The sequence below is a fragment of the Hakea prostrata genome, chromosome 3, assembly GCF_041222555.1.
Source record: "Hakea prostrata isolate BN-2017 chromosome 3, UWA_Hpros_2, whole genome shotgun sequence".
Lineage (NCBI taxonomy): Eukaryota > Viridiplantae > Streptophyta > Magnoliopsida > Proteales > Proteaceae > Hakea > Hakea prostrata.
Genome location: NC_142602.1, coordinates 47166005 through 47187096, shown reverse-complemented (window position 1 = coordinate 47187096; position 21092 = coordinate 47166005). Strand labels below are relative to the sequence as shown.

The 21092-nt window shown below is 37.5% G+C and overlaps 1 protein-coding gene across 1 annotated transcript; it reads right to left on the bottom strand.

The window, feature by feature from the left end:
- Positions 1-256: 256 nt before the first annotated feature.
- On the bottom strand, positions 257-18459 carry LOC149022363 (uncharacterized). The gene is made up of 6 exons (XM_089150493.1): positions 18239-18459; positions 15434-15532; positions 14544-14740; positions 13535-13732; positions 1285-1344; positions 257-724 (listed from the first exon to the last, which is right to left on the bottom strand). Exons 2-6 carry the CDS (start codon positions 15525-15527, stop codon positions 560-562), a joined length of 714 nt encoding a protein of 237 aa, XP_089006619.1. The 5' UTR covers positions 15528-15532; positions 18239-18459; the 3' UTR covers positions 257-559.
- Positions 18460-21092: the final 2633 nt, after the last annotated feature.

Sequence of the window (21092 nt, the reverse complement as noted above, 5' to 3'; positions counted from 1 at the left end):
CCTTAATTTAGGGCCAGAATATTTTGGCCCTAACCCGCCCTTAGGGCCAAAATCTTTAGCCCAAGCCCTATTCGGGCTCAGGGCGGGTCAAGGCCGCCAGGGCCAAACTTGCACCCCTAACCTTACCAAGGTGTAAATTTAGATTTTCCTTTCTAAATGGTTTTTAACCGTTTATAAGTCTGAAGGCCTATCTTGGGCAGCCCATGCCAAAATTGGGGGTAATTTATCAAAAATTTGTATTTTATTCATTTCCTCCCTTGGATTCATAAATATTTTCGCGGGATTTTGTATTTTTCAAGAATTACCCTTTTTGACTCTCATTCACAATCTCCTTAAGTAGACAACACCAAAGGTCAAAGATAGCCAGAGTAACACTGAAGGAAGATATATCAATATCCAATCTCTTTATTGTGAGATCCAACAAACATTTACAGATCAAATGAACTGCATTGCCTGCACACCCCAAAGAAAAGAAAAGAAGGCCATGACTTTCCTCTTCTCAATAATAGCATATTCCGTGGCATTCTCTGTCATTTCTGGCCAATTTCTGGTTTCAGCTTTAAATTTGAGACAGTTGGAATATTTTAGCATCAGAATATTCTTGTCCAGCCTTAGTGGTTGAAGGTTTACATGCATGGATAGCAGAGCAAACGTCTGTCACTTGAAGGAACTGTAGAGCATTGTCCATAAACAGTGGCCCATAGTCAAAAACCATCTTTTTGCACTGCAGAAGATGCAGAAACATGAATGAGCAAAGAAAACAATTCCAAGTAAACTTACAAATCATTGCTGAACTAACGAATTCTCAATAAAATTTGCTAATTTTTCATCAACCACAGCATCATCTCATGTTTTAGACTCCAGTTTTTTCAAATCTGCCATTGATACAGATTAGATGTTCTTCAATATTTTGCATCATGTCTTTGTGGAAAGACATACCAAGGTCACGCATTGTAATAAAGCATCAAAATAATGCAATCGACTGGACCGATGATAGATATCCTAGTTGAGGTATATCCAGTAGATGCATCACAAAGGAGAAGGGTTACAGAGATTTTATGGTTGACCATATAAAGGAATGCATATCATCTTCAAGAACAGAACATACAATGCACATCTAGCTAAAGCAGTAACCAAGATATTCAAGAAAATAAGTAAAGAAAAACCACTTTGGTTTGTATTTCTCTGGACAAAATTAGGCAATCCAAGATGATCAAATAAAACCATGTCAATACTCTTTGAGGCAAGGTGTATTTGTCATTAAAACTCCTGAAGAGTTCTCACCTCTTTCACATGGTTCTCCAATGAATCACATCCTTTTAGAAGTGCCTCGATTATCTCCAACTGCAGTGAATACAAAAGAGAAGCCTAGGTGTCATTTTACGACAGATATGTAATAAATGGACAAAAAAATTTCATTGATCTGTTATTTTTTATGCTACAATATTTTTTTCTGGGAAAGTTACTATGCCCTAGGGCCCCAAACTATAGAAAAATATTACATAATCAAACCCTGCATTTACCAAAATCACTATTCCCCCTTTGCTTCAAAGGTGTTAAGTGAATATTATCTGTTAGTGCACCATCTCTATTTTGTTAAAATGAGGTACATGTAAATTACCCACCACAATTTCAAATTACAAAGTTAACATTTTAATTGATTAAGAAAACAAGTATGACACTGCATATGGGTTTTGGAAATGGGTGAAAAGCTATCCCCTTCACCCAGCTTCCTCAATTTTCAAAACAAAAGAACAACCAAAAAAGTCTTGTTTCATTGCAAAGCTAATGTAGGGTGTTGATCATGAAACCTTAAAATTGATTCTCCAACATTTCAACATGGACCATTGCAGATTGGAAGGAAAAAAGAGTTGAACTCCTACTTGATTGTTGGGTTTGGGTGTCTTGTATTCTGTGGGTTCATGTAATTATAGTTTTGGTTGTATTTGTAATTAAAAAAAAAATATTTGGATCAATTATTAGTACTGGGTTAAAATTGTAATAATATTGGGATTAGGGTTTTAGGTTTTCCTATAAATAGTCTCTGTGGGATAATTTAGATGCATCAATCCCAGTAGGGGAATGGGGAATCCATCCTAGGGATAGGGATTGGGGGCAAGCAAAGCGTAACACTTTGTGAGGTGTGAGAGTGGTGTGAGGTTTTCTGAAATGGTGAAACTTCTTTATCTCTGGTGAACAAAGACAGTTTTTCCAAACCACGTTAATTCCTCACGTGTGTTTTACTTGCATTCTTCTTCGTTCGTATTTGTGCATCTGTATCCTCAACAAGTGGTATCAGAGCAAGGTTCAATGGATCGTCACCGAAAGTGTGCGAAGATCAAGGGAGGAGAGGATAGGTGCTAGGAGAATGGGGAAGGCTTTGATAGATTGATCAAAATATGATTATCTAATACAGAGATCATGAAGTCTTCTTCTTCTTCTTTTTTTTTTTTCTTGTGATTGTTCAGATCGGAGTTGATCGGTGAACGAAAAAAGGGTGGGACGATCTTGGTTTAAGATTGTGAAGACAATGATCGGTGGTTAGATTGTTGGCAATTGTTTTGGTCATGAAGAGGACGATGTACTTCGATCAGTTGATTGTCGGAATATAAAGAAAGAGAAGAAGATGGTTAGACAGTTTTTGGTGGAGTTGAAATTATGAGGAAAGAACGATTGGTTTTAGTCATGGGTTCTAGGTTCTTGAACTTTTTTCCCCTGATGATGTAATGATTACATCAAAGAAAATAAAAATAGTTGAGAATGTGAGAAAGTTGAACGTGGAGAAAGAAGGGGGGGGGGGAATTTGACTCGGTTAGAGAAAAGACAAAAAGGAAGTAAAAAAAATAATATTCTTTTGTTTTTTATTATTGGATTGGTACCATACAAGTTGTTTCCACAGGATTTTGTGTGAAAATGTTTTGTACGGGGTTAGGTGTTCCTGAGGTTTTTGGGCATTCCGAACTCAGTGGAAGTGACAGATTGAGGAGATTTCATTCCATTGGTACTGATCATGTGGATTCGTGCAGAGATCAAAAGTAGAGTTCTTTAGGTTGATGACGGGTACAAAGGGCACAAATCAGATTGATATTGATCTTGTGGGTTCGTACGGAGATCAATGGTCAAGTTCTTTAGGTTGATTGAGGGTAAGAAGGACATAGATCAGGTAAATTGTATAGGCTTGTAGGGAGTGTGGAAATAGGTAGAGCTCCAGTTAGCACTCGAGCAAGGGGTATAGGCAGATAAAATTTGCGGGTTGTTCAAGTACCAAACAAGGGAGATTCTGGAGGAAGCTGATTTTGCTTCTGACTTGGTGATTGGCGAAGATCTCTCGGAGCCGATCGCAGCAATAGGAGAGGTGGAGCCATGTCACATCGTGCAGCGATGATGAGTTGTACAGGTCACCTTGGGTGTGGGGTGTGCGCCAGTCTGGTTTAGTGATGGCAGCTAAGAATTACATCCCTAAAGGGGATGTGGGCCATGCGGTAATGTGTGGCGGATATATAGAGACGAGAGATTGCAGAGACATCATCAATGGTTTTTTTCAAGGTGGTTTGCAAAATTAAAGCCAAGGTGGATATTGTTGGGTTTGGGTGTCTTGTATTTTGTGGGTCCATGTAATTAAAGTTTTAGTTGTATTTGTAATTGAAACAAAGTTTGGGTTAATTACTAGTACTGAGTTAAAATTGTAATTATATTAGGATTAGGGTTTTAAATTTCCCTATAAATAGTCTTTGTGGGATGACCTAGATGCATCAATCCCTGTAGGGGATTATGAGAGTGGTGTGAGGTTTTTTGAAATAATTAAACTTCTTTTCTCTCTGGTGGACGTAGGCCAAGTTTTTCCGAACCACGTTAAATTCCTCAAGTGAGTTTTGCTTGCGTTCTTCTTCATTCGTATTTGTGCATCCATATCCCCAACACTGATTAGAATAGAAGCAACACCTGGAAAATTGCACAAGTTGTGTTTGAACTAGAATGAGTTCCCGAAATACTGAACATGGAAAACTACCATGCCTGTCTCATTTTTCTCATTGCCTTTTATATTTATAGTGTCTCCAATACTCAGATTCATGAACTGATCAAATCCATGAAAGGTGCCAACACTATCTGGCTAGCATTCAGTGAATCTGAAGATTCTTGTCCATGTATTTAGGAGTAAACATAGAAGAAGAGATTTACCTCTTCAAAACAAGGAGCTGACCCAACCTGCTGATAATGAGAGACAAATGGTTGGAGTGTTATATGGTGCTCTACTAGACAGTTTTTTTTTTCACCCTCAATCAAAGAATACATATCAGCTGGCGTCATTAACCATACAAGCAGAGTTCTGGCTTCGGAAGGGCAATTTGGGTTTTGGGATATCTCAACTAAGCCACTAAACAGATCAAATTTGCATTCATCCCCCTGTGATTACAGACAAAGGCATGGAGCTATGATTCCCTGGATGCTAAGCTCCTAATTTTTGATTTTTTTGGTTGTTTTCTTTGAATCATTGTTCATCTTATGTTTTCCTCAATCTGAGCTTCTTCTGCTCTTGCTAAACCAGCCCAATGGCTTACTTTCTTCCTGATTTTTCTTCTATATCAATTTGAGCTAATGTTCTTTTGTTTTCTACGTTTTTAGTGATAGAAGTAAATGCTAAGAAAATGCCCTTCAGTTCTCTCCTTGCTCTTCTTGATTTCTCCTGTGTCAGTAGAGCATCCAGTAGCTTCTTGTCCATCTATTCAAGAGTAAAGACAGGAGAACAAGGGTGGGGCTGCATTCCAATTTGGGGTTTCAGAGATTGGGGTGCTGGAATCAACTAAGAAATCGTCTGTTCTATCATCAATTCAGATCTTCTACAATTCCTGCTCTGGAAATTGAAAAAGGGTGAAGGCAGTATGTCTTCACCCATCTCTTTACACCATAATAATTATTATATTTTATTTATTTATTTAAAGGGTAATTTTTTAATGTGAAAATTATTAATTTGAGTGAAGGGTAAAATAGTAATTTGCTTCATGATGTTTGGTATAATGTTTCTTAAGATTAATTTGGGAATTTTGGAAAATGGAAAGGTGCCAAGTTATCAATTAACAAACAGCTCTTAACAGCAGAAGGGTAATAGTAAACTTAGGCAAACTATGGGGTCTGATTTAGTCATTTTGAAAGTGCAAGAAATGAGGTAGTAATTTTGCCATAATACCAGGGTGCAATAGTAATTCTCTATTTTTTCTCTTTCTCTAGAAGTATGATGTCATCAAACAAAATTTCTTGTATAATGTTGCAGTGGATAGGAATCAAACTCAAGCGTCTTTCTTATAAATCTGTAAGGAAGTGTTAAGTACCCGAATGAGGCAACTTAACAAAGATGGAATAACTCAAGAAGATAATATTAATAATGGACTTTGAATAAAAGTTGAACGAGAAACAAAACACACTACTGTCTACTAGCAGTAGGTGAATCCTACGGCTACCCAAGAGCAATAACTCTCACCCAATAACTCAAAAACATGTCTCTTCTACTCTTCCTTCCCCCTATTTATAGCAATTTCGTTCCTACAGTATTAATCAACATAATCATCCCAATTCGAATAGGACTCTTCAAATCTAATCCTAAAAAGTAACCTGAATGTAATATGACTCTTCAAATCTAATCCTAAAAAGGTAACCTGAATGTAATATGACTCTTCAAATCTTCCACCCGATTTAGGGGATTTGCTTGCGCGCGCTTTCGCTTGAGGACGGGGGAGAAGGGGGGGGGGGGGGGGGGGGTGGGGGGGCTCTTGGGGGCAGGAAACAAGCGGGGAAGGAGAATTGAGAAATAGGAAAGGGTAGGGTTGGGGGGAAAAGGGGAAATGTGGGGTTGTGGGGGGTAATCTTGTATTTAGTGATTGAACCGAACCGGTTTGTTTTGGTTCATGTGGTTCAAGTCTTATTATAAGGCTGGGGTTTTGGTTCGCACGGGATGGATGTAACTCAGTTTTCTGATTTTCATTTGCTCTCTGCTACGGGTTCTTGAAACATCTCTTGAGGGTTTCGTTCATGGCTTCCATCTTCGATCTTCTGTACCTGTGATTCTAAGTGGTTGTTGATCATGGAAAGATAGGGCTTCTGATCGTGTGAGCAAGGCGATCGTTCGATGGTCATATGAGAACCAGATACGTTGTATTACAGGTTATATGTTCCTTGCTGTTCTTCTTCTTTAGTTTGTAATCACCCAAACCTATAGTGGATTGGATTCACACTAGAGTCCCGGAGACGTAGGCTTTACAGCCGAACTCCGTCATCAGTTGTTGTCTTCTCTGTTCTCTGTTTCGTTTTTACCCTTGTATGATTGGTCCGAAACGATTAGGGCATGAGGAATTTTGACCTTGCGATCCATGATTGGCATCGAGCTAAGTTAATCATGGTCCCTCGCCGTTTTAGGTTTTGTGAAATCAAGTAAACCCTAAATTGTGAAGATAGTCTATACGGTTAAGATTGTAACATGTTATTCTAAATTCTTTTTAATTTCTTTCGCTGCTGACATTTTCTGTTATATGAATTATTATGTTGTTTGTATAATTTCCATTCAAGTTCTATCATAAGTATGAACGTATGAAATTGATTCTCATCTCATATGTTTGGTATGTGATATGACTCTGATTCGGATTATATAAATCTCTGTTATATTTTCATATAATTGTTTGTTTGCTCTGTTAAGTGTTTAGAATCTGTTAAGGAAACAATCTGAGTATAGATATATGATTCTGATATGTCTTTGGCTGTAATTAATCTCATTCAATCTTGAATTTCTCATTATAATATATCTTTGTCTAATTTTTTCGTGTTAGTATTGATCTAATACTTGGTATGTATTGATCTGTGGTGTTAACATCTCGATTATTAGGCTGCTTGTTTTTATAATTTGTATAAACCGAGACTATTCTTTTTTTGTGATTAATTAATATTGATTATTTAACACTTTGTTAGAATAATCTTCATTTTTCAGAATTGATTAATCGGTATTGTGAATTGAATTCTTATATATCTTGATTAGTGTTTTGGACCGGGTTCAAAGTGGAGCCCAGAAAGGGTTTAAGTCTACCGGGGAGGATACTCCTCCCGGTGTGGTTAGTGTTATAACCACGGGCTCTAGTAGAGCTGTAGGACTAGGGAGGGACCCTAGTTACCTAAGTTTGGATACTCCTATGGGGAGTTCCAGGGGTAGACATTGAGAAGTTCGATGGAACCGGGGACTTTGGGATTTGGAAGAGGAAGGTTCGAGCCTTAATGGCTCAACGAAGCTCCTAAGATCTATTGATGACCCAGATGCTTTCTTTGAAAGTATTGATCCAGTCTTGAGGACTGAAGTGATGGAGAATGCAATTGGATGCATGCTGCGGAATATCACGAGATGGGGTCATCGGGTGTCTTGATGATGAAGACAACACCCCTATAAAAGTCCTGGAACAAGCTTGAGCAGATATACCGGAAGAAGAATCTAGGTAACAAAATTTATTTAAAGGAGAGGTTGTATGGGTTTAAGATGGACCCTACAACTACCCTTGACAAGAACCTAGATATATTTAAGAAGCTTATTCAAGACTTAGCCAATACGGGTGAGAAGACTAAATTGGAAAATCAGGACTTGTCTATTATCCTATTGAATTCATTACATAATGATTACCTTGTTGTGAAGAACTCAATCAAATATGCATGTCAAAACATTTCCCTAGAACAATTGATTGATGCCTTAAAGAATAGGGAGTCTGAACTATTGGCTTCTGGTAAGACTAAGGGCAGTGGGGAAAACCTGTTTGTAAAGGGCAAGGGCTCTTACAAACAAGGGAGACCAAAAGGAAAAGGGAAAGTTGTTGAAAGCCATGAGTCTAACAATAAGAATAATAATGGGAACAACAAGTCCGAAACAAACCTCAAGAGATGCTTCTTTTGCAAGAAAGTAGGACATTTTAAGAAAAACTGTTTTGCTTATAAGAGAAAGATGAAGGAATTGGAGAATACCCATTCGATATGCCCGGACCCAAGAATGGTCAAGCCAATGTCTATGAAGACATCAGTGAGGTGCTTACCATTTCGAGGTTAGTAGGCAAGAAGGATGGATTTTAGATTCAGGTTGTACATATCACATGTGTCCACACTTACACCGGTTTACACACTTGTGTCCGAGTTGAATAATGCCAAAGTTATGATGGGTAATGATGATTTATGTGATGTAGTTGGTATTGGTTCTGTTGAATTGTTAAATCACAATAAATCTGTTTTTACATTACATGATGTTAGATACATACACGACTTAAAGAGAAACTTGATTTCAATTAGTAGCCTTGACAAGTCTTTGGATTTGTAACTTGTATCTCTCGGGGGTAGTCATCTCGTATCTAAGGGATCTCATGTATGTTTAAAGGGCATTTCTCGGTCTGGTTTGTATGTTTTTGATGGTAGTACATTCCTTAATAATATCTCCAATACTTGTTGTCCGTCAAGTGAATCAAATATCACTAGTGTGTGGCATGCTAGGCTAGGACACATAAGCAATAAAGGAATGCAAGCTCTAAGTAAACAAGGCCTGTTTGGCAAGGATGTCATTGATAACTTAGAGTTTTGTGAGTCATGTGTCTTAGGTAAGCGAGACCGGTTAAGCTTTGGAGCTGGGTCTCACTTATCCGGGGATATATTAGAGTATGTACATGCTGATTTGTGGGGACCTGCTTCAGTCTTGTCTTATGGTAGAAATTCTTATTTCTTATCCCTTGTTGATGACTACTCAAGGAAGGTGTGGATCTTCTTATTGAAGACCAAGGATGAAACTTTTGAAAAGTTCAAGTATTGGGTTGCTTTGGTAGAAAACTTGAGTGATAAGAAAGTCAAAACATTAAGGACTGACAATGGATTAGAATTTGTTAATGAAATGTTTAATGGATTTTGTAATGATAAAGGGATTCAAAGGCATAGGACTGCGTTAAATACACCCCTCAAAGAAATGGTATTGCTGAAAGAATGAATAGGACAATTTTAAACAAGACTAGATGTATGCTCATCGGTTCGGGGGTACCTAAGGGTTTTTCGGGGTGAAGTCACATAACAAACTGTTCACCTAATCAATAGGAGTCCCTCTGTTACCTTAGGGTTTAAAACCCCTGAGGAAATGTGGTGGGGTAAACCTCCCAGTCTTAGTTACCTCAGGGTATTTGGGTGTGAATCCTTTGCTCATCAGAGTATTGGAAAATTAGAACCCAGGAGTAAAAAGAGCATCTTTCTAGGTTATCCCGAGGGGGTGAAAGGATACAAGCTATGGGATAGGGATCGTGCTCGGTGTTAAGACCTTTATTAGTAGGGATGTTCTCTTTAGGGAGAGTGTGTTCCCTTGTCTTTCCATTGACAATACCAACTTGAATCCACTTGATCAAAGAATGACAGACTTCACTCAATTTGATTTAGGGCAGGCTGATGTTTTCTTAAGTCCTGCTCAGACTCTTGATTTTAGTATACCAAAAGTACCCTTGACTTCCCCTCAACCTAGCTCTGGTAATAAAGAGTCTGAGGTTGTAGTTTCTGAGAGTGAGAGTGGGCCATTGCCCTCTCCTGAGTCTTCTACTGGTAAGGTGGAAGAAGTTCCTGATCTGAGTAGTTACCAATTGGCCAGGGATAGAACTAGGAGAATGATTAGGCCACCTAGAAGGTTTGTAGCCAACTTTGCACATGAGACTGATATTTGTCTCGATATTGGGTTAGAAGAACCTAATTCCTATGAAGAAGCTTTGGGTTCCAAAGATAAAGATTTATGGGTTCAAGCCATTAATGATGAATTAGATTCATTAAATAAGAACCAGGTTTGGGAATTAGTTCGAAGCCCAAGGATCAAAGGTTATTACCTTGTAAGTGGATATTTAAAATCAAAGATGATGGAATTGATAATTCCAAAAGATATAAGGCAGACTTGTTGCAAAAGGTTTTGTTCAAAGAGAAGGGGTGGATTATGATGAAATATTCTCTCCGGTTGCCAAGTATAAGACTATAAGGTTGTTGTTGTCCCTTGTTGCTCGAACAAAATGACAATAGAGCAATTGGACGTGAAAACGCCTTTCTTCATGGCAATTTAGAAGAAAGGATATATATGCAACTACCTTTAGGCATCTCGGCAGTGGAGATGAATCACAAGCTTGCTTGTTGAAGAAATCTCTCTATGGACTTAAACGAGGCTCCTAGGCAATGGAATAAACGTTTTGATTCATTTGTGTTGAGTGTAGGGTTTAAGAAAAGTGTTTATGACAGTTGCCTATATTTTCTCATTTCGGATTCTGTTGTGTTATATCTTATACTTTATGTTGATGATATATTGATTGCTTGTGTTGATTCTAGTCTGATTCAAGATGTTAAGAACAAGCTGAAATCTGAATTTGAGATGAAGGAACTTGGGACAGCCAAGAAAATTTTAGGGATTGAGATTCATAGGGATAAGGGGGAGGATACTATGTTCATTGGTCAGAGGTTATATTTATTGAAAGTGCTTAAGAAGTTTAACATGCTTGATTGTAAACATGTAAATGTTCCTTTAGCTTCACATTTTAAACTCTCAAATGATCATTGTCCTAAGAATAATTTTGAAAAAGATGAAATGTCAAAGATCCCTTATTCTAGTCTTTTAGGTTCTCTTATGTATCTTATGATATGTACTAGACACCGATATTGCTCATCTTGTTAGTGTATTGAGTAGGTTTATATCTAACCCTGGTAAAGAACATTGGCTTGCTCTTAAGTGGCTTTTAAGGTATTTGAAAGGTACTGTTCATAAAGGTCTAGTGTTCAAGTCCACACCTGGTGATCTTATTCTTGAAGGATATACTGACTCAGATTATGCTAGTAATATAGATAACAGGAAATCATTATCTTCTTATTTCTTTCTGTTATCTGGTAATTGCATCAGTTGGAAGGTGCAACAACAGCCTATAGTTGCTCTGTCCACTACAGAGGCTGAGCTTGTTGCTGCATCTGAATGTGTTAAAGAAAGTATATGGTTGAATGGTTTGTTATGTGAACTTGGTATTTTGAAGATTAAACTCGTTGTCTTTGTTGATAACTTGAGTGCTATCTTCTTATGTAAGAATCCTGTTTATCATGATAGAACCAAGCATATAGATATTAAATACTTCTTTCTCAGGGATAAAATAACTGATGGTTCACTTTTAGTTGAAAAGGTAAGTACTGAGCATAATCCTGCAGACTGTGGTACTAAGTCATTGCCTCTTTCTAAATTTTTACATTGTCTTGATTTGTTGAGAATTGGTAATGTTGTTTAGTACATATGCTCTGTAAGTTTTTTGATTTGTATATTACTTGTTTTTTAGATTGTGGTGTGTGTCTTGTGGTTATTTGTTTGTTTATCAGGTTTGCATTTGTTGCAGTTTTAGGGGAGATGCTGCCCAAATTTTTTTATAACTCTTATTCTGTTTATCTCAGTTTTGGGATATATGCCTGTGTGTGTGCATGTTTGCTCTTCATTGTTGTATGAGTGAGTTATGAGTTATGAGTTATGTTTAGGGTTTTCTCTCACGGTGCGATCTGTTGCATGGTATATCTGCATGGAGTCATTAGTGTTGCATGGTTAGTGTGTCTAGGTATTTTGCATATTCTTTATTTGTTTTGTACTATGTTTTCTTTTGTCTTGTGTGTGCAGGTATACGTGGACGATGACGGTCGCATCCAATTCACTATAGTTAGTTCTTTGGGGATACAGATTAAGGGGGAGAATGTTGGGGTAATCTGGTAATCTTGTATTTAGTGATTGAACCGAACCGGTTTGTTTTGGTTCATGTGGTTCAAGTCTTATTATAAGGCTGGGGTTTTGGTTCGCACGGGATGGATGTAACTCAGTTTTCTGATTTTCATTTGCTCTCTGCTACGGGTTCTTGAAACATCTCTTGAGGGTTTCGTTCATGGCTTCCATCTTCGATCTTCTGGTACTGTGATTCTAAGTGGTTGTTGATCATGGAAAGATAGGGCTTCTGATCGTGTGAGCAAGGCGATCGTTCGATGGTCATATGAGAACCAGATACGTTGTATTACAGGTTATATGTTCCTTGCTGTTCTTCTTCTTTAGTTTGTAATCACCCAAACCTATAGTGGATTGGATTCACACTAGAGTCCCGGAGACGTAGGCTTTACAGCCGAACTCCGTCATCAGTTGTTGTCTTCTCTGTTCTCTGTTTCGTTTTTACCCTTGTATGATTGGTCCGAAACGATTAGGGCATGAGGAATTTTGACCTTGCGATCACAGTAATTATCTAGAATCAGATGATACACTCAATCCACATTTTATCCTAGAGGCTGATTCGCGGTTGAGATGCCACAATAGCTAATCTCAGGATTAAAAATCCACTTTTTAGAACTCTGGTATAAAAGGCATGGATTTCATATAATCCATTTTATCCGGAAGCCTATTGCCTGATTCCTTCTCCAAGTCGAATGGAAACAGTAGAACACCAAAGCTCGTTCATTTTCCTCCAACTGTCCTCTCTCTCTCTGTGTCTCTTGAAGGTCTGAAAGTTAGGTTTTCGCAAAATTTTCTTAAGTTTGCACTGGAAGCATTTCTATAAAATTTGGCTACAATCAGAATTATTCAACTAGATTCTTGCATCAGAAAATTAATAAATATAACAGAATAAGAATAAAAAAGGAAACACACTCTATAAAAGGAGATAAGTGGCTCTTGATCTCTTTTAGGTGCAAAACAGATATTCTGGATGATTATTCCCTATCATGCATCATGGTGCACAGGGCAAAAGGAGGAGATAGAAGGTTATCTGATGATCAGGTATGATCCATCCTGAGGATTTTGGACTGGATTTATGGTTTGAAAAAATTCATCGAGGTGATGTATTCTGTTTTGGTTCATTTGGTGTTTGAAGGCAAAGAAAAAAGAGGTTTTGAATGATCAGCAAGATCTGTTCTCAGAGTCAAGATTAGAGTGGTTGTTAATATACGTAAGATAAGGTTTGTGGTTTAACAGGATATAAGGGACAATAGAGCCGAGTTTGACTACAGATTCTTACTGACACTAAAGTAGTAACATCAACCAGTATAAAATTTGATATTTACTTTACGAATGTAAATTTCCGTTTTTCAGGTCTAGATGGTTGGATAGTTTTTAAGCAACTTAATTTCAGATTCCTTTTAAATATGGATTGATGAAGACAATAAGCTAGTATATGGTACATACCTTTGTGAAGTTCCAACATAGATACTAGGAACCACATAGAACAAAATGGAAGAACATAAGAAGACACCAAAAAAAGGATTGTGACTTAGGAACTAAAATACTTGTGGAATCCTAAGCACATTGCACAAGGGAAAGAAAAGAGAGAGAGAGAGAGAGAGAGAGAGAGAGAGAGAGAGAGAGAGAACAAGAAGGATGCAATGGAGAAATAATGAAAATCATATCAGCTATAAGCATCTAGAACATTCATTCAGGAATAAGAAGAAGAACCTGGCTATTGTTCCTATTGCATACTATAGAGAAATATTTGCTGAGGAACTTTGTGTAAGTACAAACCTGTGCATCAGGATCCTTCAATTTAACCAGAATTTCAGCAACAGCATGATGACACAGAGCACAGCCATTTTGTTTCTGTTCTGGAGGAGCAACTAACGTCTGATCACAAAGATTCATCTTCCAGCAGAAGTCCTCAGGTTGGATTGTGTCAAGCTCCATGAATAAAAGCGGTGTATAGTAATCGACCAATGCGATGCACTATCAAGGAAAGGAAAAATAGTTCATTGCTCTCCACTTAAAAAAAACAAACTAAAAAAAAAATAGATAGTGGACATGGTTAGGTGTCAGAATTATATGAATTTTGTTGAAAAAAATTCCACAACATCAGAATATGCAAGACACTGCCATTCCAGTTTGTTGGAACAATAACGAAGTTGGTTTAAATGCTTAACAGTATAATAGTTGCTGAGGTTTCCTGCTACTATCTTTACAGTAATGAAGATTACCATTTTTTGTTTAGAATATGAAACTCCAATCTTAAATTGTTCATCAGGACATCCACATAGGGTACATTAAGAAAGTTTGACCTAAAATTAGAAACTGTATTCATCATAACTAACCAACCTGTGCATGGTCAGATGATTCTAATTATCAATGAAAAAGGTCAATGGAGTCCTGAATTCCACTCATAACTATGACACTAGAAAAAGAGACGTAGTCGGGGTAGGTGGCGAAGAACCATTATAAATGGCTTGGATGATCTACGATTTTGGATTTAGGAAACCCATACTTGAAAACAGAAAAGAAAAGAACAATTGTCAGACTGAACTGCCTAAGTACAAAGCTCCTTGTACAGGCAAGGAACAGTGCAAGGAGCAGCTGTGCAGCTTCTAATTGAATCAGCCATTCAAACCACACTGGAAAACGCTCAATTATTCAAATAAAAAACTTATCAGTATATATAAAAGATGAGGCTCAGAAACACTGCACATTTCAGTATTTTTCAGATTATACAGCGGTCACATGGTCAACAAAGCTGTTTAAGCAGTGGCATGAGACTGATGGTTACCTGTTGCTTGAAGGAGTGCAACATACTGCAGGTATGATGAAGGTCCTCAATGATCTGTGTCTGGGTCTTGTTTTCACGAAGGTACTCCAGTGACTGGGCAGTGTACTGCTCGCACAATGTGCAGACTCTTTCATTTGTTGTGGCAACTGCAGAAGCTTGAATCTGACTTTTAGGCTCCTCATAGCTTAATTGCAGAACTACAACAAAAAGAAGGCAATTGCCAATCTGAACTCTTTTTTTTTTTGTCCAGAAGAGAAAGCAAATGTGCTTCTAATAAAAGGATAATCACTTCTCTACGCAACAAAGGCACATTAGGGACTTTATGAATTTTCCCACAAACTTTAACTGATTGGAACAGGAACACAACTACAAGATCTCAATCTCGTGAGGTTAAAAAGCAGGAACATCATTTCAGCTAGGTTAGTAGGTTTACTTATGTTTGGGAGGAGTATTGCCAGCATATTTTATCAAATGAAATAGTACTGAAATCTCACCAATATCTGCCAGCAAAAAGGAACAGGAAAACAATGATGGGATATCAATCTCATAAGAGTTAAAATGTTGGAAAGTTTTCTGCCAGGTTTGCTAAAGTTTTGGAGGACAACTGCCAGCAGATTTAATCATCTGAAATATATTAGAATATCATTTACATGTTCCAGCAAATTATTTGGAGGTCAATGTAGAGGTGCAATGAAGGTTGGATGAGATAGTAGATGCATTGGACAAGCACAGCCAGGAGGGAGCAAAAATAGAGTACTCACCCCACAGGTGCAAGTTTTTAAGATATGGTACGATACCCTCATGACAGTAGTAGAGTGTGCATGTCTTATGTACTTGAACTTTAGGAAGTTCTTCACAATATAAACTTGATAAGAAGTAAAAATCCTTACCTGAAACATCAGAGATTGGAAAGATCCTAGCATCCACATGAGCCCATATGATACCCAGGACAAGGAGAAACAGAAACCCAACTCTCACCCCCATAATGACTGCAGTGGAAATAAGTCAAACATCACATATCTAAAAATCCATTCTAAAAGCTAGGAACTGAAATTCATGTTTACATTTAAGAATTAAACAAACTGATAAAATCACGGAGACAAGACTACACAATTAACATCACTTTGGATGTTTCTACAATCTATACCAGCAAATCTCAGTGATGTATATAGGTTTTATTGCAGGAAAAACACCAGCCACAAGAACCTCAAATCTGATCTATATAAAACAATCCATGGCCATAGGACGACTAGCTTTAAGCTGGGCCAGCCCACATGGCTGGGAGTTCTTTCAAGTATCTCAAACCTAAAATTATAAAGGCAGTTGTTTTTTCTTCTAGTCACAGCAGCTGGCTTATTGAAATCCTTGAGCATCAATCAACAACCCATCAAGGAAGTCAGCTGGGAGTTTCTGGAGGACTTCTTTCTACTTAAGAATTATTTTCTTAGATATTTTTTGGATGTCTATCAATTATCAAGCAAACTTAGCTCATTTCAATTTCCTGTATGTCAAGATCTTAGTTTCCATTTGCATTAATTTCGAATTTCAAGTTACTCTGTATTTCCTAGTTTCTTAAGGGGCCACAGAGGTCACCAAAGATAGAGGAATCTCTAGTATGTGTTCAATAGGGAATAAATTGGTGGATAAATGTCTGTTCATGGAAGAGGGAGGCACCATCTTTACTGATGTTGATGGAATCTTCTTGCATTAGATGAAATCGAACCAACAGATGCTGAGATGGCCACATAGGAATGTCCATTGAAAGTTCACTAAATCATTGGGATCCCAACTCAAGTTGCCACAGGTTGTTCCAATGAATAATCCAGAGAGGAAGGAGATGACTTCTACACCTAGTACAGATAACAGTGCTTTTGGCATCAACAGTAGGCAAATTTTTGGAACAAGTTAGTCTTTCCTTAGCTTCTAAGAATGAAAGCAGATATTCGGTGATTCCCTCCATTCCTCCCTATAATGATAATAATGAGAAGAAGGTCAACTTTACATACAGGTGGTTTGTTTTTTGGGTTTGATGATATCCTTTGTTCCTCTTTGTTCGGATTTCCTTCAGCTTGATTTGGCTGTAGGTTAGTCCATTGCTATGTTGTGGAGCTTTCTTCTTGTACTTTTACATGTGCCATCCCTTCAATTTTTTTTTTGGGGGGGAGGCATTACCTATATAATGTAAAAAGCTACTTAGTGCCTAAGATTTTATTCATGAAAGAAAGATTGTTGATTAGCAATTTATCATCCTGAGAGAGGATGAGAAACTGCAAGATTCAACATCCTTCCCCTATCTATCCATTCATTCTATTTTCTTCATCCACTTCCAATTAATCTCCCCTACTGCTGCTCAGGAGTCTGCAAAACCCTTATTGTTGAAGATCTGAATAAACCCTTAATCACCACCCCAGTCTGTTGCTGTGCATGCTGCCAATAGGAGAGCTGCTGCACATCTGTGATTCAGGTTTTCTACCTAGATTCGGCTGCAACTTCAGATATTAATGTCTCTGCTGTCTTTCAGCACATTTGAGAGACATTTGGAGAATGATCAACCATTGCAAAGGCATTTGCTTCCTACTGCTGGCTGGTTTGGCCAACAACTCTTAAGTTGCTATTTTGAAGGTTTTCCTATTTTGAGACCTATTCAGATCCCAGCACCTGCCATCAGTTCTGGCCCAAATTTGGAGCAGATGGTCACTCCAATAAAGAGAACATTTCGACCGGACTTTGAGGTTACTCTAGGTTCTGATTGGTGCCTTACAGCAGTTCTCAATTTTAACTTTTGCTTTCTTAGATCACAGTATTGAGATGAATCTGTCTGCCAACATTGGATCCCCAATAGCTAGTTTTAATCCCAGAATTACACACAGCTTTCTAAGGCTTCAGTGCATATGTTTCTTTAAAACTAATTATAATCCTTAAATTAATAGTAGATATTGAGGACCAATAATCTAAATATTCATTTGAAACAGAAAAGATGTACAAGATTTATCACAGAAAACTTATACATAGATTATGTCATCCAAAAATAATGAGCACGAAGCAAGACATATATACTAGCTGCATTAAGCCCAAATTGGTGGTACCCTAGAGCCGTCAAGAACTCTGTTCTTTCCAACTCCAGAAACCTGATGAATTCAGTTATAGGCAAACAAATTAGAACAGATTTATTAGCATTGAGCAATTGGTTGATAACCCCCATCCTGAGGCACCCAATGTCGATATTCGAAGATTATTATATTGGGATCAAAGACAAAATCAACTCCGACATGCCATGATAGATATGATACTAACAAATAACAACATACATTTTCGCCAACTGAAACATCAAATTAGACGAAGGGAAGAAAAAATGAAATGCCGAAAAACCAGTGAATCCATACCCAAGTGCGAGATTCTAATCCTTTCTGGCCAATAGTGGGTTGCAAGAAAAAACTAATTGAATATGAAACTCAAGGACCTTCAAGCTTTGGTGGATTAGATTGAACAGAAAGTAGGAAAATCAAATGAAAAATGAAAAAATGAAGCTTTATTTGGAATTAAATAGAATGAGAACAGACCTAAGTTTCAGCATCTCGGAAGCAGAAAGCCTCATTATAAGTTAAAAAAAAGGGTTGAAACCAAGTACATGCAGAGAACCGATTTGCTGGTTTGGTGTGTGCTTGATGTGTGAAGAAAGAGTTGAAATTAAGTACCTGCAAACAAGGGATTTCCTAGCCTGGTGAGGGGGAGAGAGAGTGAAAGCAGTCTTCCTTCTGGGTTAGGCGAGGCCGAATTTTCCAATATGGGAAGCGTCTGCAGTTTATTACCTCCGATTCTTGAGAAATCAGAAAACGAGTGCAGGAGCCTACCAATTCTTTTGGAGCCTGAAGTTGAGTTTTTTCTATAATTTTTTTTCCTTTCAGTACCACCCCTTGAGTTGCGCCCGCTGTGTTTGTTTGCCGGAATAAAGGTGGGTTGGGAAAAACAGGGTAGTAAAATTCTTCAAAAAATTGTAGATTTCTTACTTTTCACTTAAATTTCAAAATTGTAAATTGTTTGGTTGCTTGGGGTGAGAAAGTAAAAGAATAAAGAAACTTGTCTAGTGATGTGGCAACCCAACTTTCCCACCCCAAGCCATTTTAAAATTCCACAAATTTGGTTGGATTTTGTGAGAAAGTTTGGAAAAGTAAAAAGTGGGACCCACCACTATCACTTTTCCATAAAACCCTTTACTTTCCTTTCATTCTCCCTCATCCCACTACACATAGGACCCACATGTTTTTTTTTCCCACCCCACCTTTGCAAACAAACGCAGCCTTAGGGTTTACAATTCAAGTCTCAAAAGAGAGAAATTAAGGGATAAATATCTAAACTAATTTTTCTTCAGTCTTATACAAAAATATCCTCGTAAATATAAACAAAAGACATGAGATACGGTCGAATCCGCTCTCGAGAAGATCTAGTCCTGGTAGACAGCATAATCCAACGAGGGATCTTCACCGTAGTCTTTATGATCGCGAGCACCTTGATGGTAGTGTGTTTCATCAAAGAGCGCTTCATAGAATTGGCCATCAATTTCCTCGGTTCCTGCAGGATAGTCTAAGAAAACATTTGCACAAAAAGGAGTGAGTTCAAAAGAACTTAGCAAGGCAAGTTATTCCATAATACATAAATAACATGATCCAAAACATAGCATGATGCAAGATGATATGAAACAGACGACGCATGTATGAATCTAACTATATGTAGGCTAGTCTCTATGGCAGATATGCTTTAAGTCAGTAGCACTATACTTTCTTGGGTAAGTCGAGTCACTCGGCTCCGGTAGGTAGTGGGTCCTACATCCCTCGGGACAATCCATGGCTAGGGTTTAAATCACCGCTTTCTCACATCACCATTTGGTATAAGTATTGGCGCATGACACGGTAAAGCCTAGCCCAATGCAAGTCATCTACTCAGTCGTATCAAGTCAGATCCAGATACTTCCCCTATGGTTAGTAATCTCTCTTGTGTTGTATAGATCTACTCTTACTATGTTTTATTCTTTGTGATTGAGACTATGAAGAAGATGCTGCATCCTTGCAACCATCTCTTCTACAATCTCCTTTCATTCTTAAGGTTTTATGATCTTCATATTGATCTTCACCATGATCATTGTGAATTCTTCATGAAACCCTGATTATTCTTTCGATTTGATTTCTTAGCATGTTAGACCTATTATGCATGATGGTTTCATGTCTGATCTCTTGCTTATCTTCTACTAAAATGAGATCCTATCATCTCTAGTTTTTCCTTTGAATTCATAGCATGTTTTCATCGAAAACTATGAATTTTACCAAATTAGTAAGTAGTGTTTTTGATCATTGTTAGTGTCAAATCTATGCTAATTTAGTGTTAGATTACTGTTCTAGAGGTTTTCTCGAAGTTTCGTAGTGTTTCAGATCTTGTAGATTGAGTTTCGGATAAAAAACCACAATTTGGTTTCGTACTGTCTCAAGTGGTCGATTGCTTGGTCGACTAGACCAAGCTACCACCCAATCGACCAAGCAAGACAGTAGCTGTGTTCTTCGTCTGATTTGATTCGTTTGATCTTTAATCTTTTAGGCTTCTTTCCTAATGATGTATCTATGATTGTTTAGGGTTTATTTTCTAAGTTTGGAACCACTCTCTTTGATCTTTGGATATTCATCAGAGTCATTTAAGGTAAGGACAATTATTTCCATAATTACGTAGATTGCGTGAATTTTAGTTTCTATTTTGGGATTCTCTTGGATTCACTACCATAAATGTATTTTCTTACTATTATATTACTGATGCAAGTACTTTAACTACAGTAGTATCATGTTCATGTATTCTTTTGATTATGAATACTTATTCTTGTCAGTTACATATGCAATTGATCATGTTTATGTATATCTTTCTATATGATGAGATATCGGTGGTGTATGTTATGACTAATTTGAGAATGTGATTGTGTCACATCCACCCAGCCGGTACCCTATCTGGCATACCTGAGTGTGTGATCCACAGCACCGAAGATCAAGTATCGAGGAAATCATCCTCCCACATAAACAACAACATAATCATGAACAGATATAATCAATGTGTAAATATTATAAATAAAAGATCCAAATAAGGAAAAGAATGACAGTATAATCAGAGTGTGAAAAATAATACCAGATGTAAACATAAAAAAGGAGTAGAGTGAGGCATAATCTCACTCCACAATTACAGCGAAATGTAGCACGTAAGTTTAAAAAGAAATACAACTGTTCTTAAAAAAAGTAAAGAAATGGAAATCAACTAAACTAAGAGTCTTCTACTCTATAGATAATGTCTTCATAATAATGGACTTCATTACCAACTCAAACGTTCCCACTCCACATTAGGTCTAATCATAGTACACAACGTGATCAATCGTGGGATCATCAATGTGGTCTTCATTGTTGCCAACACCTTACGTGTAGTACGCTTCTTCAACTGGTGCTTTTTCATATTTCCCTTCATAGTATTCAGTACTTGTAGAGTAATCTAACAAAAGAGGTTGCACAAAAAGGAGTGAGTTCA